The 12,626-nt window shown below is 44.5% G+C and overlaps 1 protein-coding gene across 3 annotated transcripts in view; it reads right to left on the reverse strand.

The window, feature by feature from the left end:
• Positions 1 to 3,496: 3,496 nt before the first annotated feature.
• IFT52 (intraflagellar transport 52) overlaps positions 3,497 to 12,626 on the reverse strand; it is a 38,733-nt gene continuing 29,603 nt past the window's right edge. For all 3 annotated transcript variants that reach the window (XM_004746412.3, XM_045082190.1, XM_045082191.1), the window contains 4 exons: positions 9,411 to 9,498; positions 8,008 to 8,116; positions 5,428 to 5,573; positions 3,497 to 3,761 (listed from right to left, as the gene is read on the reverse strand). In XM_004746412.3, coding sequence (XP_004746469.1) covers positions 3,714 to 3,761; positions 5,428 to 5,573; positions 8,008 to 8,116; positions 9,411 to 9,498 — 391 coding nt within the window. In that variant the 3' untranslated portion in view covers positions 3,497 to 3,713. The remainder of the gene's footprint in view (positions 3,762 to 5,427; positions 5,574 to 8,007; positions 8,117 to 9,410; positions 9,499 to 12,626) is intronic.

Genomic DNA, 12,626 nt, shown 5'->3' on the forward strand with positions numbered 1-12,626 from the left:
ACCTGATCCATCTGCAAATCATATTGGCTCGATCCCCAAACTTTACCTTAAAATATATTCAGGGGCAAAAGCACATAAAAAGATGCTCAATACCGTGTCATCAGGGAAATGCAAATTAAAACCACCCAGTGATATGGAGCCAAGAAAAAATGAGTGCATATGTCCACACAGAATTTTACATAGCTTTATTTGTAATAGCCCCAAAGTGGAAACACCCCAAATGTCCATCAAGATGACTGGATAAACAAATAATAGATATAAAATAAATATATCTACACTGTGGGATATTACCAAACAATAAAAAAGAATTATTGATACAATACGAATCTCAGGGCGCCTGGGTGGCTCAGTGGGTTGAGCCGCTGCCTTCGGCTCAGGTCATGATCTCAGGGTCCTGGGATCGAGTCCCGTGTCAGGCTCTCTGCTCAGCAGGGAGCCTGCTTCCCTCTCTCTCTGCCTTCTTCTCTGTCTACTTGTGATCTCTTTCTGTCAAATAAATAAATAAAATCTTTTAAAAAAAAAAACAATACCAATCTCAAAATAATTTTGCTGAAAGAAGCCAGAGTGAATACTATATGATATCATTTACATACAACTGTAGAAATTGCATAATAGAACCAATTAAAAGTGAAAATGGCTGCCGAGAAGGGATTACCATGGTACACAAGAATTCGGGGGGAGTAACTGATATGTTCTATTTATAAGATTCTAGGGGTCCCTCTTCTATCACTAGGAGACGTATGGTGTCACTGATCACAAAACAGGGGAATCAACTCTGGGTTTATCATGATCACGCCAGTCCCTGCTGTCCTCATTTATGCAACTGCATAGGATGAGAGTTTGGTCTCTCTTAGAAAACACCTAATCCAAATTTCTTTAGTTCCCGTAAGGGGGAGGAGACTCTGAGACGAGTGCCAGGGCTCTGGGCTGCTTTATACACACACCATGCGCTACCCACACCCCTGACCTCTACCCTGGGCTTCCCGGGCATCAGGAAACTTAGCTTTCTGTTGCAAAGTGGCCACTTGTCCTGGAACCAAGCAGGGAAGGAGGACTCGCAGGTTAGGGGGTTCCCGCACAAAGTTAGGGATGGAACCGCCTAGGGACGCCGAAGCCAGCGGACGTGGAAACCACCTCCAGAGCCTGGCCACAGACGGCACACGGCGGCATCACCACCCTCTTCTGTGAAAATGGAAGGAAAATCAGGCTTTGGAGTCCACCTGGCAGTCTGTCGCCGCCGCTGTGATCCGGAGCGAGTGACGCGACCGGTTCCAGGAGCCCCTTCGTAAACGGGGTCGCACCAAGGTCCAGGACCTCTGACTGCCGGGGCGCGCGCGTTGTTTTGGGCGCGGCGCGGAGCATCGCGGAGTCGCACGGCCTGACGTCACCAGGGGGCGCCTGCGCTCGGGGTCCGCTTGTAGACTGGCTGGCTTCTGGGCTGTGGTGCTCATCTTCTCCCCGAGCGGATTCCTCGCGCGCGGTCCCCCTAGCGCCGCGCTTTCGGAGGTGTAGTTGCTGGAGGGCTTCGCCAGACGCCTGCCGGTTCGGGTCGTGCGGAGAACGGGTGAAAGAAAGGATCAGGGGCTGAGAGGGAGCGGGACAGATGGGCGCCCTCCGACATCATGGCGGCCGTGGAAGGAGGCGTCCAGCGGGCGCCACGGCCCAGAGCCGTGTTGACTCGCTCTGCTGCCCCCCGGCCCTGACTCCCCGAGTTGTTCGGCAGCGCTGGACAGGCTCCTGACGCTGCAACTTTCCTTCGTGCTACTTGTAACCGTTTGCGACTCTACGAAGTTAATTTTCTCGCCCTCATTAGCTTGTGACCTGCGCTAGGATAAAACGGTGGTGGGTTTAGCGGTAAAGTGTGATACAAGCAAAATACAGTATTCTTTTCAAAGTAAATATTTCTTCTTGTCTCTTGAAGTCAGCGGGATTAATTGATAACATTGGTTGCAGAAAGGGAAAATTATAATGGCTGAAGAGGGTGAAATTCTTTTCAATATCCGTCAGTTCCGCGCATAGGTATTACCTGATTTTTAAAAATTTCATTAGGGCATACGTAGCGCTCTAGAACCTTTTAGGGAATGGGAGTTTGAATAAAACCCCTCATATTTGGCTTTATAAACAAGAAGTAATCTAGCAAAAGCCGCACTGTAGATCTGTGAATCATAAGAACCACAGATTTTCCTTCTTGGTCTTGGGGAGAGAGACTTTTGTTCCCAACACTTTTATCTCCCCATTCTCATTATACCTCCTCTTCGTTTTGACACTCAAGTTTCTTTGAGTAGAGACTATTTGAGTTCAACAAATAAAATTTCCAAGTTATTTTTATGCTGTTACCTGCTAGGACTAGTATCATCACTGTGTGTGTGTGTGCGCGCGCGCGTGTGTACTTGAAGACACTTGTTCAAGTCAGTTAACTTTTCATGTTGGAATTTAAAAACACCCCTGCTCACTACCTTAACCAGTCAGTTGAACTTAATTTCACTAATAGAGGACCAATCTGACATACACAGCATCAGCTATGAGATATTCTTGCCAAAAATGTGTAATTCAAATCTAGTCAAGCATTTAAACCTAACTTCCAATTTGCAGAAAAGGAGATAATGGAATACTAGACACCTTGAGGAAACCATCAGAAAAATCCAGAATGTGGGACACCTAATTAAAAAAACTGGGGGGGGGGGCGGTGGCACCTGGGTGGCTCAGTGGGTTGAAACCTCTGCCTTTGGCTCAGGTCATGATCCCAGGGTCCTGGGATAGAGCCCTGCATCGGGCTCTCTGCTCAGCAGGGAGCCTGCCTCTGCCTACTCGTGATCTCTGTCTGTCAAATAAATAAAATCTTCCAAAAAAAAATTTTTTTTAATGGCACCTTTCCTACAACAGCAACAGGTCACATCCCCATTACCTCCTCTTGGGCCTATATCACACTGTCCATAAATGGCCTTCCTTCCACAGTTCCCATCTTTATAGAACTCACTAGTTAAGCTGTTCAATTGCATCACATCCCGTACAAAGGGGCAGTACTGCAATCTTCTGTCTGGCTTTCAGGGTTCCCTAAAGTTGGTTCCCAGTATAACCAGTACACTGCATTACCTCATCAGCTGCACCAGTCAAGCAGGTACAGTCTCCCATTGTCCTTGGGACAGATGATCGTATTACAACCCAAATGATGACAGAAATCAGTGCTTCAGGAGTTCAGAGGAGGGTGACAAAGTGTGGGTAGAGATGACAGTCTCCAAATGGTTGTGTCCTGTGGACGGCTGGGAGCTGAAGGGGTGAATGATCCAGTAAAGAAGGTATCGATCTACTATTTTATCTTTTTCATTAGGCACATGGGGCAAACAGACCTTGTTTAAGTTTGTTTTTATGCTTCTGAGCTAGTCCAAAAGCTGAACAATATTCATAAGCTTGACATTTATATCTCAGATAAAGGAGACTCAAATTCAGAACTAGAGGCCAAAGAAAAGACTTCAATGAAAGACTGTTTCAAAAATTATAAAAGTAAAGATTCAGTCAGATTTAATTTTAAAAATGGAATGTATCTTACATAACGATCTTGTTAGAAATACCTATCTGGGCACCACAGGAGATGCAGACCTACAACTCACTGGGTAAAGAGTATATAGACAATTTTGATAAAGAGTTGAAGAAGAATTCAAAAATAGTTTACAAAGAAAATCAGGAGGCAGAAGATGCTTCAAGAGGCATGATCCTCAGAAATTGTTCTGGAATGCTGGTTCACTTGTATCAATGTCATGTTCCTGGATGAGGGAGTAAGACACAGAATTTTAGTATTTCAGTATGAAATGGGAACTCCGGTGTTTCCCACTTTAAGATTCTGAATCATTAATTGGGACACATAGGTAATCTCTGACTTGAAAGCTGAATCCAGCTGAAGGATCAAGTTTTCACTATCAAGACAAGGCTTCTGACTACTGCCCACCATCCACAATGGGTAGGGAGCAAATAGAGTTGAAGGCACCAATGCAAAGACCACACCAGACTTCTTACCCTGGCCTTGTAGGCCTGTGTCTGCCCTGCCAGCAACAGGAGTACTTCGAGAACTGACCTGAGCCCCGACCCACATTACAGTGCTCCAGCAGTTATACCAACTCCCATCTGGGTTCCCTTCATGGCATTATTCTCAGAGCACTGTAACTGCCCATATAGTATTCCTGTCTCCCTCATAGCTCATGGCTCAGAAAGAGCAAAGGCCACATTTTTCTTGTTCACTACAACAGCCCCAACATCTACCATGAGTATCAGCAGAGCCAGCTCCTGCCAGCAGAGGATCTAATCTTTCCAATCAGCATCTAAAATCCTAACCATTTACATATGTATGTAGGATGAATGGCATATACATATACATACATACATACATATACATATATATATAATATATATATATAATATATATATATAATGGACTTTTCTTCTTTATACTGTTTTATAGCCCTTCCCCCCTGCAACTCCATTTACTATATCCTGAATGTCTTCCAAGTCCTTAAACATTCTAAACTTTTTTTTTCTTCCAAACATTTTTAATCTTATGAATGTATCCTAGGAACTTACCCAGTTCCCTACTGATGAAGATTCTTCTTCTATTAAAACAATGCTATATTGAGCATGCTGGTTGGTAAATCTGTACACATTCAGGATTATATTACTATGGCAAATTCTGAGGATTAGAATTATTGTGTCAAAGATAAATTTTGGGGGCTTCCAAAGAATATTATAAAACACATCTCAAGAAAAGTGGGAAAAATTTACTCTCCCATCAGTAGTATATAAATGCCCATTTACCAGCAGTGGTTGAACATTTAATTTTAGAAATCTCATCAAGGGATAGACAAAATGAAGACCAGGCATAACTTTGAAGTACTTTGTCCTCAGTCCAGAGAAAGATAATTTCTGACATAAGATGCTAACCTCATGGCTGGCTTCTCTACCCTTTGTTCCGGTCTCTCTAACCACACTGGCATCGCTGCTATTCCTCAAACATGTCAAGCAAAGCCCAGGCTCAGGGACTTTGCATAGGTCTTCCCTCTGTCTGGGACACTTGTCTTACAGCTACCTGCATGGTGAAATCCCTCAACACCTTCAGGTCTTCGCTCCAATGTCACCTTTGTAGTGAGATCTACCCTTAAACACCCTCCCTATTTAATACTGCCACATCAGCACACTTGATACCTGCTTTACCTTTTTTACACCATCATCTTGTAGCATACTATGTTAGTCTACTGTCTAGCTCCTCCAACTAGAACAGAAGTTCCTTAAGTGCAGGGATGTTTGTCTGTTTTGTTTACCTAGTAGATACTTAATAAATCCTTGCAGAATGAATGAATGGCATAAAACACGAGAAGTCCAATTTAGGGAAGGTACCCACAATCGAAAGGCTCCCACTTCAGTGGGCTTTCTAGGCTCTACCTGGTTCAATTTCTTGAACTCCACCACTTGGAAGAAGATGTGCTCAAGGATGTGTTTGGCATCTTGCTGGTCCTTTGGTAGTTTACTGGTTACTCCAAGAATGTCACCACACTTTCTGACATAGAATTCCAGGTCTTCTTCAGTACCTAGGCATAGTTGGGGCAGTTAGATGAACCCTCATGTCCTGTCCTTCCCCAATACAGACTTACTGTGGTTTAGGCATCCCCCCGTCAGGTTCCTATACCTCTCGAGATCACTCACCTCTTCCTAAGGTAATATGACTGCAGGACTTAAACAATAACAAACTGAAGAGATCTCTGATATGCTGCTTTTATAAATTAGGACAAAAGTAATTAGAATAAAGCTGGACTAGATCTGGCTTTCCTACTCCCAGAGCCAACATTCCTACATTACAAAGAACAGGAAGAACTAGTAGGAAATCAAATTACCATTCTCTGAATGCAGCAAGGACCATTATGAGAAAGGCATATGGGTATTTTAAACAGCATTTATTACAACAATATTATAGAAAAGGAAATTAAAGAAGAAAAAAAATCACTCATAATTTCACCCATAACATATCTCTCTGTGCAGCTATCCCCAACAGCCTGATACTAAGGATGGATAACCATTACAGCCCTTCTTACACTGCAGTGTAATTCCTTTCTTTGTTTCCCCTTCTGATGTGCATTTATTTTTAAGTTATGACATAAATGTAAGTTTTTATTAAAATATTCAAATCAGGGGCGCCTGGATGGATCAGTGGGTTAAAGCCTCTGCCTTAGGCTTAGGTCATAATCCCAGGGTCCTGGGATGGAGCCCCGCATCAAGTCTCTGCTCGGCAGGGAGCCTGCTTCTCTCTCTGCCTACTTGTGATCTCTGTCTGTCAAATAAATAAATAAAATCTTTAAAAAATAAAATATTCAAACCATACAGCTGCAAAATTCTCTTGCTCTAACTCTATCCCCACCAATACCACCTAAGGTAATTACTCCCATGTGCACCTACATATTTACGTATGTGTAAACAATTGGGATCAAACAATAATAATTTGTAAGTTACTTTCATCATTTAATGAGGTATCACAGACCTCTCATGTCAAAGCTTATGCTCTATATCTTTTAACAGATCTATGTAGAATATTCCACTGTATTTCAGTGGGCCTACTAATAGGCCATTAGAACACTGATGGGCCATTAGACTATTGCCAATTTTTTGAATGCTACAATTAGTATCTCTATAGCTATATTTTTTGTTTCACATTTCTATAAGGATTTCTATAGGATAAACTGCTAGGAACAGAAATGCTGAATCAAAGCATCTGACCCTTCACACGTCTCTTATTCCTTCTGGACCAATCACTATGTCTTGCTAATTTTTAATTGCTCAGCACCTACCACAATGCCTGACACGGAAGAGAGATGCAGTGAAGGTGCTTTACATTGAAGTATTTTCATTTTTGCACATTCCTTCCTGGTCTTCGGGCACACAGAGATGTTGTTGACACAGTTAGGATCCTACTGAACATGAAAGTTTCTATCTTGTCTTTCTTCACTTAGGGTTCTCACTTAAGATCTATCAGTGTCACTCCCTGAACTTTGGAAACCTTTTTTATAAGGACATGTTGTCCCATCAAATGAATGTGACACAATTCACTACCATTCTCCTGCTATTGAGCACCAAGTCCAATTGTTTAAATAATTTTTATTCCCAATCTCAAAAATAAATAACAGCAGTCATCTGTGTACCTTCCCTTATCACCTGTGATTAGATTCCCAGAAGTGGGGTCACTGCCTCAAAATGGATGGTCAGTTTTATGCCTCTGAGCTCGTGAGTGCAGCCCCACTTGCTCTGCTGGAAACAGGGCATCTCAGGAGGAGAAGTGGGCCCAGGGTCAGAAGAACCACTCACCATGCAGCCGTGTGGCCTGGAGCTTCAGGTCCTCATCCACGTGTCAAGGCGAGCACACACAACTCCCTCCAGGATCCCTTCCAATTCCAAGTCTCTGTACTTCTTTTGGCCCTGACTGAGGTTTCTTACTTAACTGCTCCTATGACCAGTGACCTAGATTTGCTAAGTGACAGCCAGGGTCAGAATCCATCCTCTGGTTACTCAACAGGTCCTAAGAACTAAGGACCTACAGGGATTAAAGCTGAGACCTTGGAGGCGCCTGGGTGGCTCAGTGGGTTAAGCGGCTGCCTTCGGCTCAGGTCATGGTCTCAGGGTCCTGGGATCGAGCCCCACATCAGGTTCTCTGCTCAGTGGGGAGCCTGCTTCCTCCTCTCTCTGCCTGCCTCTCTGCCTGCTTGTGATCTCTCTCTCTGTCAAATAAATAAATAAATAAAATGTTTAAAAAAAAGCTGAGACCTTGGCTTCTGCTTTGCACCATGCTCTAACTTACTGAACTAACTGGCCCAGAGAAACAATCAGTTACGTGAAACAAATGGAAACTCATTTTATGCTGCCTTTCGTGTTTTGTTCTCCCTGAACAAAATCTAGCTTTCTCTCATGGCAAATCTCAGAAGTTCTCGATTAAGTAAAACTTATTAAAGAAAACAAACAAAATTCGGCCAAACTTACACTTATTTGTAATCTGAGCAAGGCGGGCCTTCTCGGAAGAGAACGTCTCATCTAAGTCAAATAGCTCCAGTGGAGGAGGTGGTAATTCCCTGAAACTGGGAGGGAAAACCTAAAAGGAATAAGGTCTTTCATGAAACAACATATGCAAAGCCATACCTGGCAGTGATAACATGGAAGGGAAATGAGAGGCCAACTCAGCTCTTCTCTGGGATGAACCACCCAAATGCCCATCATCTCTTCCTGCCCTAACCCATCAGACCACATCAAGTGAGACAACTAGCCCAATGCACACAACCAAACAGAGCCAGCACTAAACCAAAACACAGCTAAACCCTAAACCAATCAAACTGACATACTAGTGCTCATTAAGTAGTGCAAGGATGAAAGCTTAGGGCTATTTGTGTTGAACATTTGACTGTACAACATGTTTCTCATTTAACCATGAGATCATTAGGGACAGAAATTGGAGAAGCAGATGTCGAAAGTGCTAAACCTAGAGCCAGAATTCGCAGGTATGAGCCAGAGGTATGCTGAAAAATGTTTCATTATCAGCTTTCAAGACAACAGAACGTAGGCCTGCTCTGTGCTTTGTCATTTTCTACGATGTAAATTCTCTCACCACGGCCAATTTGAAGCTACCAAAATGAAGCCGAGTGGCTCATAACGTTCCAGAATGTGGTGGGATAGGACGATTTTTTTTTTTTTTTCCACATGGGATAGGACGATTTTAAAGGTGGGGAGAGGGCGCCTAGGTGGCTCAGTGGGTTAGAGCCTCTGCCTTCAGCTCAGGTCATGATCCCAGAGTCCTGGGATCGAGCCCCGCGTCGGGCTCTCCGCTCATCGGGGAGCCTGCTTTCCCCCTCCCTCTCTGCCTGCCTCTCTGCCTACTTATAATCTCTGTCTGTCAAGTAAATTTAAAAAATCTTTAAAAAAATAAATAAAATAAAAAATAAAGGTGGGGAGAGTTTTGCTGGACAGGAATGTTGAAAGTAACCTGTGCACACATGCCCCACCTTCCCGGGGGGCTGTGAATCTCTGCCATGAGCCTGAGTACCTGCTGCCTGGAAAACTGCAGCACAAAGCATTTCCTCCTTTTCACCCAGGATTCCTCCTCTCATATATGCCCTCCAACGATACAAGATGGGAAACGCTTAACAGCCACAGAAGTCCACACCCTTGATTTCTCAGTTGGGAGCTACAGCCAACGGAAGGCCTTATAGAATACTAATGGTTTGGCCTCTGCATGTTCAGAGCCAGAGAAACGTGACTTTGTGAGAACTGCCACACACATACAGTATACGTATGTACATGCTTGGCGGAAGGACCCACATGATGGCCCAGTTGGCAAGGTAAGGGCAAAGAGCGGGGCTCTGGAGCAGGATCCCCCAAGCACACCTACTCACCGCTGGCTGAAGGGCCGGCAGGGGTGTCTCAAACTGAGGCTGGATGAGCTGGAGAGGTTCATGTTTCACATTTAGCTGTTCATGGGCCCTGTGGGAATAAGAAGACAAAAGTAGGGATCAACATGAGACTTTGTGCAAAACGCATCTAACTGACCACACTGTGCCCTTCTCCATCAAATCAGGGGTCTCAATGCTTTTGTAGAAAAACACACAGAATGCATTATTTATAGGTAATGTAAGGATCCTTTTGTGAATCTTCTCTACTATGTCGTATGGTATTAACTATGTCGAGAACTGAAAGGGAAAGTTCTTTCAAGTTTCGTATCAGGCTTCACCTAAATGGGGTTTTTTATCTTTACCCAGTGGATAATGTCAGTCTTGTAATTCACTGTTTCCTTGTTCTTACAACCAAGGGATGAGAATCAAATCTAAAGTCTGTTTCTGGCAACTGAACAGATCTGTACAGCATACACATCTTTCTTTTTAATCAATTTATTTATTTTTCGTCCTCTTGACACCCAGCATGGGGCTGAAACTCACAACCCTGAGATCAAGAGTCTGCATGCTCTTCCGACTGAGCCAGCCAGGCGCCCCTATAGTGCTCCTGGCACCCCTGAGTGCCCATTCACTCAGCAAGTATTTACTGGACATGTACCATGCACCAGACAGTTTTATACCCAGGAGAACAGCAACGGTGAAAACAAGAGACCAAGGCAGCCCTTGTGAACTTACATGCTCCATGAGGACAGGCATACAATAAACACAACCCAAAGTGCCAGGTATTAATAGGTATTGAGAAGAAAAACCAGGAGAAAGGGTTAGAGTTAGGGAGGAGGCATGGGGTACAGCCTGTCAGAGAAGCCCTGAGTGAAGGGGAGGAGGAAGTCATACACTTACTTTCACAAGTATCCCAGGCAGAGGCAAGAGCAAGGAGAGCAGGAGTAAGGGTGTGAGGGGTTTTCACAGGACTGCAGGGCACCCAGCATGGCCACAGCAGGGGTAGAGTGCTAGTGAGGAGTTCAGAGTCAAGTACTGACCTTACCCCTGCGTAAGGTCTTTCTTTTTGACTGTGGCTTCTGCTCTGCCTCCATTCTCTCAAACGTTCTTTATCTTTTTGTACTGTACCTAATTTTGTAAGCTGGCTGAACTCCTCTGGGAATGAGGCAAATTAAAATATACTCACCTAATTTAAACTATACACATATTTGTGACCTTTTTTAAAAAAATTATTTATTTATTTATCTGACAGAGAGAGAGATCACAAGGAGCAGAGAGAGGATGGGGGAAGCAGGCTTCCCGCTGAGCAGAGAGCCCAGTGTGGGGCTCAATCCCGGGACCCTAGGATCAGGACCTGAGCCGAAGGCAGAGGCTTAACACACTGAGCCACTCAGGTGCCCCCATTTGTGACCTTTTAAAATTAAACTGAACAAGCAAATGCCAAAGGGTGTAGACAAAGTTTATGCCTGCTTCTACAGATGGGTGACTTCAGAAAGGAAAGAGGTCTGTGACTGCAGAAAGGTATTGAGCTGAGCTTATTACCATGACTTCCCCCACTATTCCCAGGTGCCTGGGGAGAAGCTTTCCTGGCAATGCAGCAGATCCCTCTGGAGTGAACAGAAACAACTTTCCCTGAGTACCTACTGCATGCCACACATTGTACCAGATCCTGTGCCAGGCACTTTAACTTATTTCACTTACTGCTCAAAACAACCCTGAACAGTGGGTATAATCCTCTATAGAAGAGGAAGCAGATGTATCAAGATGAAATAGCTTTCCAAGGTCACATGGTTAAGAAGGGACAAGGGCAAGATTAGAACTCATAGCTGGCCAATCCCTGCCAACCAGAGGCCCCAGGACTCAGTCTAAACTGAAGGCAGAACGCCGTTAATGGCAGCATCTAAGCTAAAGTCCCAGCACTGGCACACAAAAAATCCTGCTGTCAAACCCTGATCTGCCATTCCAGCCACAATTTTCCGCTTTCCACCCCCTGACGGAGCCAGCTACAGGGAAGCCCCGTGTGAATAATGGAACCAATCCCATTGCCTCGACCTTCTCTTGCTCAGCTCACCACCTCCCCAAATCTTCCTTTTGCCTATTAGCCAATAGCAAGCACATACCTGATGAGAAACTCATCTTAAAACCAAGAAAACCTAATTCAGAAAGCTATTTCCAGAACATTCTGGACTGACCTCTGGCACTGTGTTTTTATCACCCTGGTCTTAGTCCCCAACCCATCAGCCCAGGAACTCAGAAGGCAGGGACTCGCCACACACTCTGTCTTTACATCACCCCCACAGGCATCAATAAATACCGGATGGACAAATGAAGTCACTTCAGAGCAACATTCTACAGACAATATAAATATTTAAAGACTAATCGAATTTTTACTCAGAAAATTTTACTGCATTGGGGCGCCTGTGTGGCTCAGTCGTTAAGCATCTGCCCTCGGCTCAGTCATGATCCCTGGGTCCTGGTAGGAAGCTTGCCCCTTGCCCACTCCCCCCTGCTTGTGTTCCCACTCTCACAGTCTCTCTCTTTGCCAAATAAAATCTTTAAAAAAAAGAAGGAGAAGAAGAAGACACTGTGTTCAAAAGACATTACTAGCACTACAAATACTTAGGAACACCAAATAGAAACCAGCCTGTAACTACTGTCCTTTGCTATGGTATGAACGATAAATACAATTCCACGAGCTCCAAAATATCTATTCTACTTGACTCTGCTAACACTAAATTAACAGACAGCTCCAATACGTCCCGCATTCAGCGCTGAAGCGATCACAAAGGCCTGATCTAAGCCACATCAGAAGAGAAGCAGACACTAAAGGCAGAAGCTGGGTGGACTCTAACTGGCTGGTGGGGCAGCAGAGGTGCCTTTTGTTATTCTGAGAAAAGTGCAAACTGCAGAGAAGGAGCCGCAGGTCCATCTCCAGACCACCCCGCTTCCCTGTCCTTTTGCCTCACTTGGCTTCCAGGGACTCTGCTGCCTCCCATACTCCCCTGTCCCTCCGGCAGCTTTTCCCCAGCTTGTTTTTTTTTTTTTTTAAAGATTTTATTTATTTATTTGACAGACAGAGATCACAAGTAGGCAGAGAGGCAGGCAGAGAGAGAGAGGAGGAAGCAGGCTCCCTGCTGGGCAGAGAGCCCAATGCGGGACTCGATCCCAGGACCCTGAGATCATGACCTGAGCCAAAGGCAGTGGCTTAACCCACTTAGC

This window comes from Mustela putorius, unplaced genomic scaffold (genome assembly GCF_011764305.1).
Source record: "Mustela putorius furo isolate JIRA1106 unplaced genomic scaffold, ASM1176430v1.1 tig00000592_pilon_pilon_pilon, whole genome shotgun sequence".
Taxonomy (NCBI): Eukaryota; Metazoa; Chordata; class Mammalia; order Carnivora; family Mustelidae; genus Mustela; species Mustela putorius.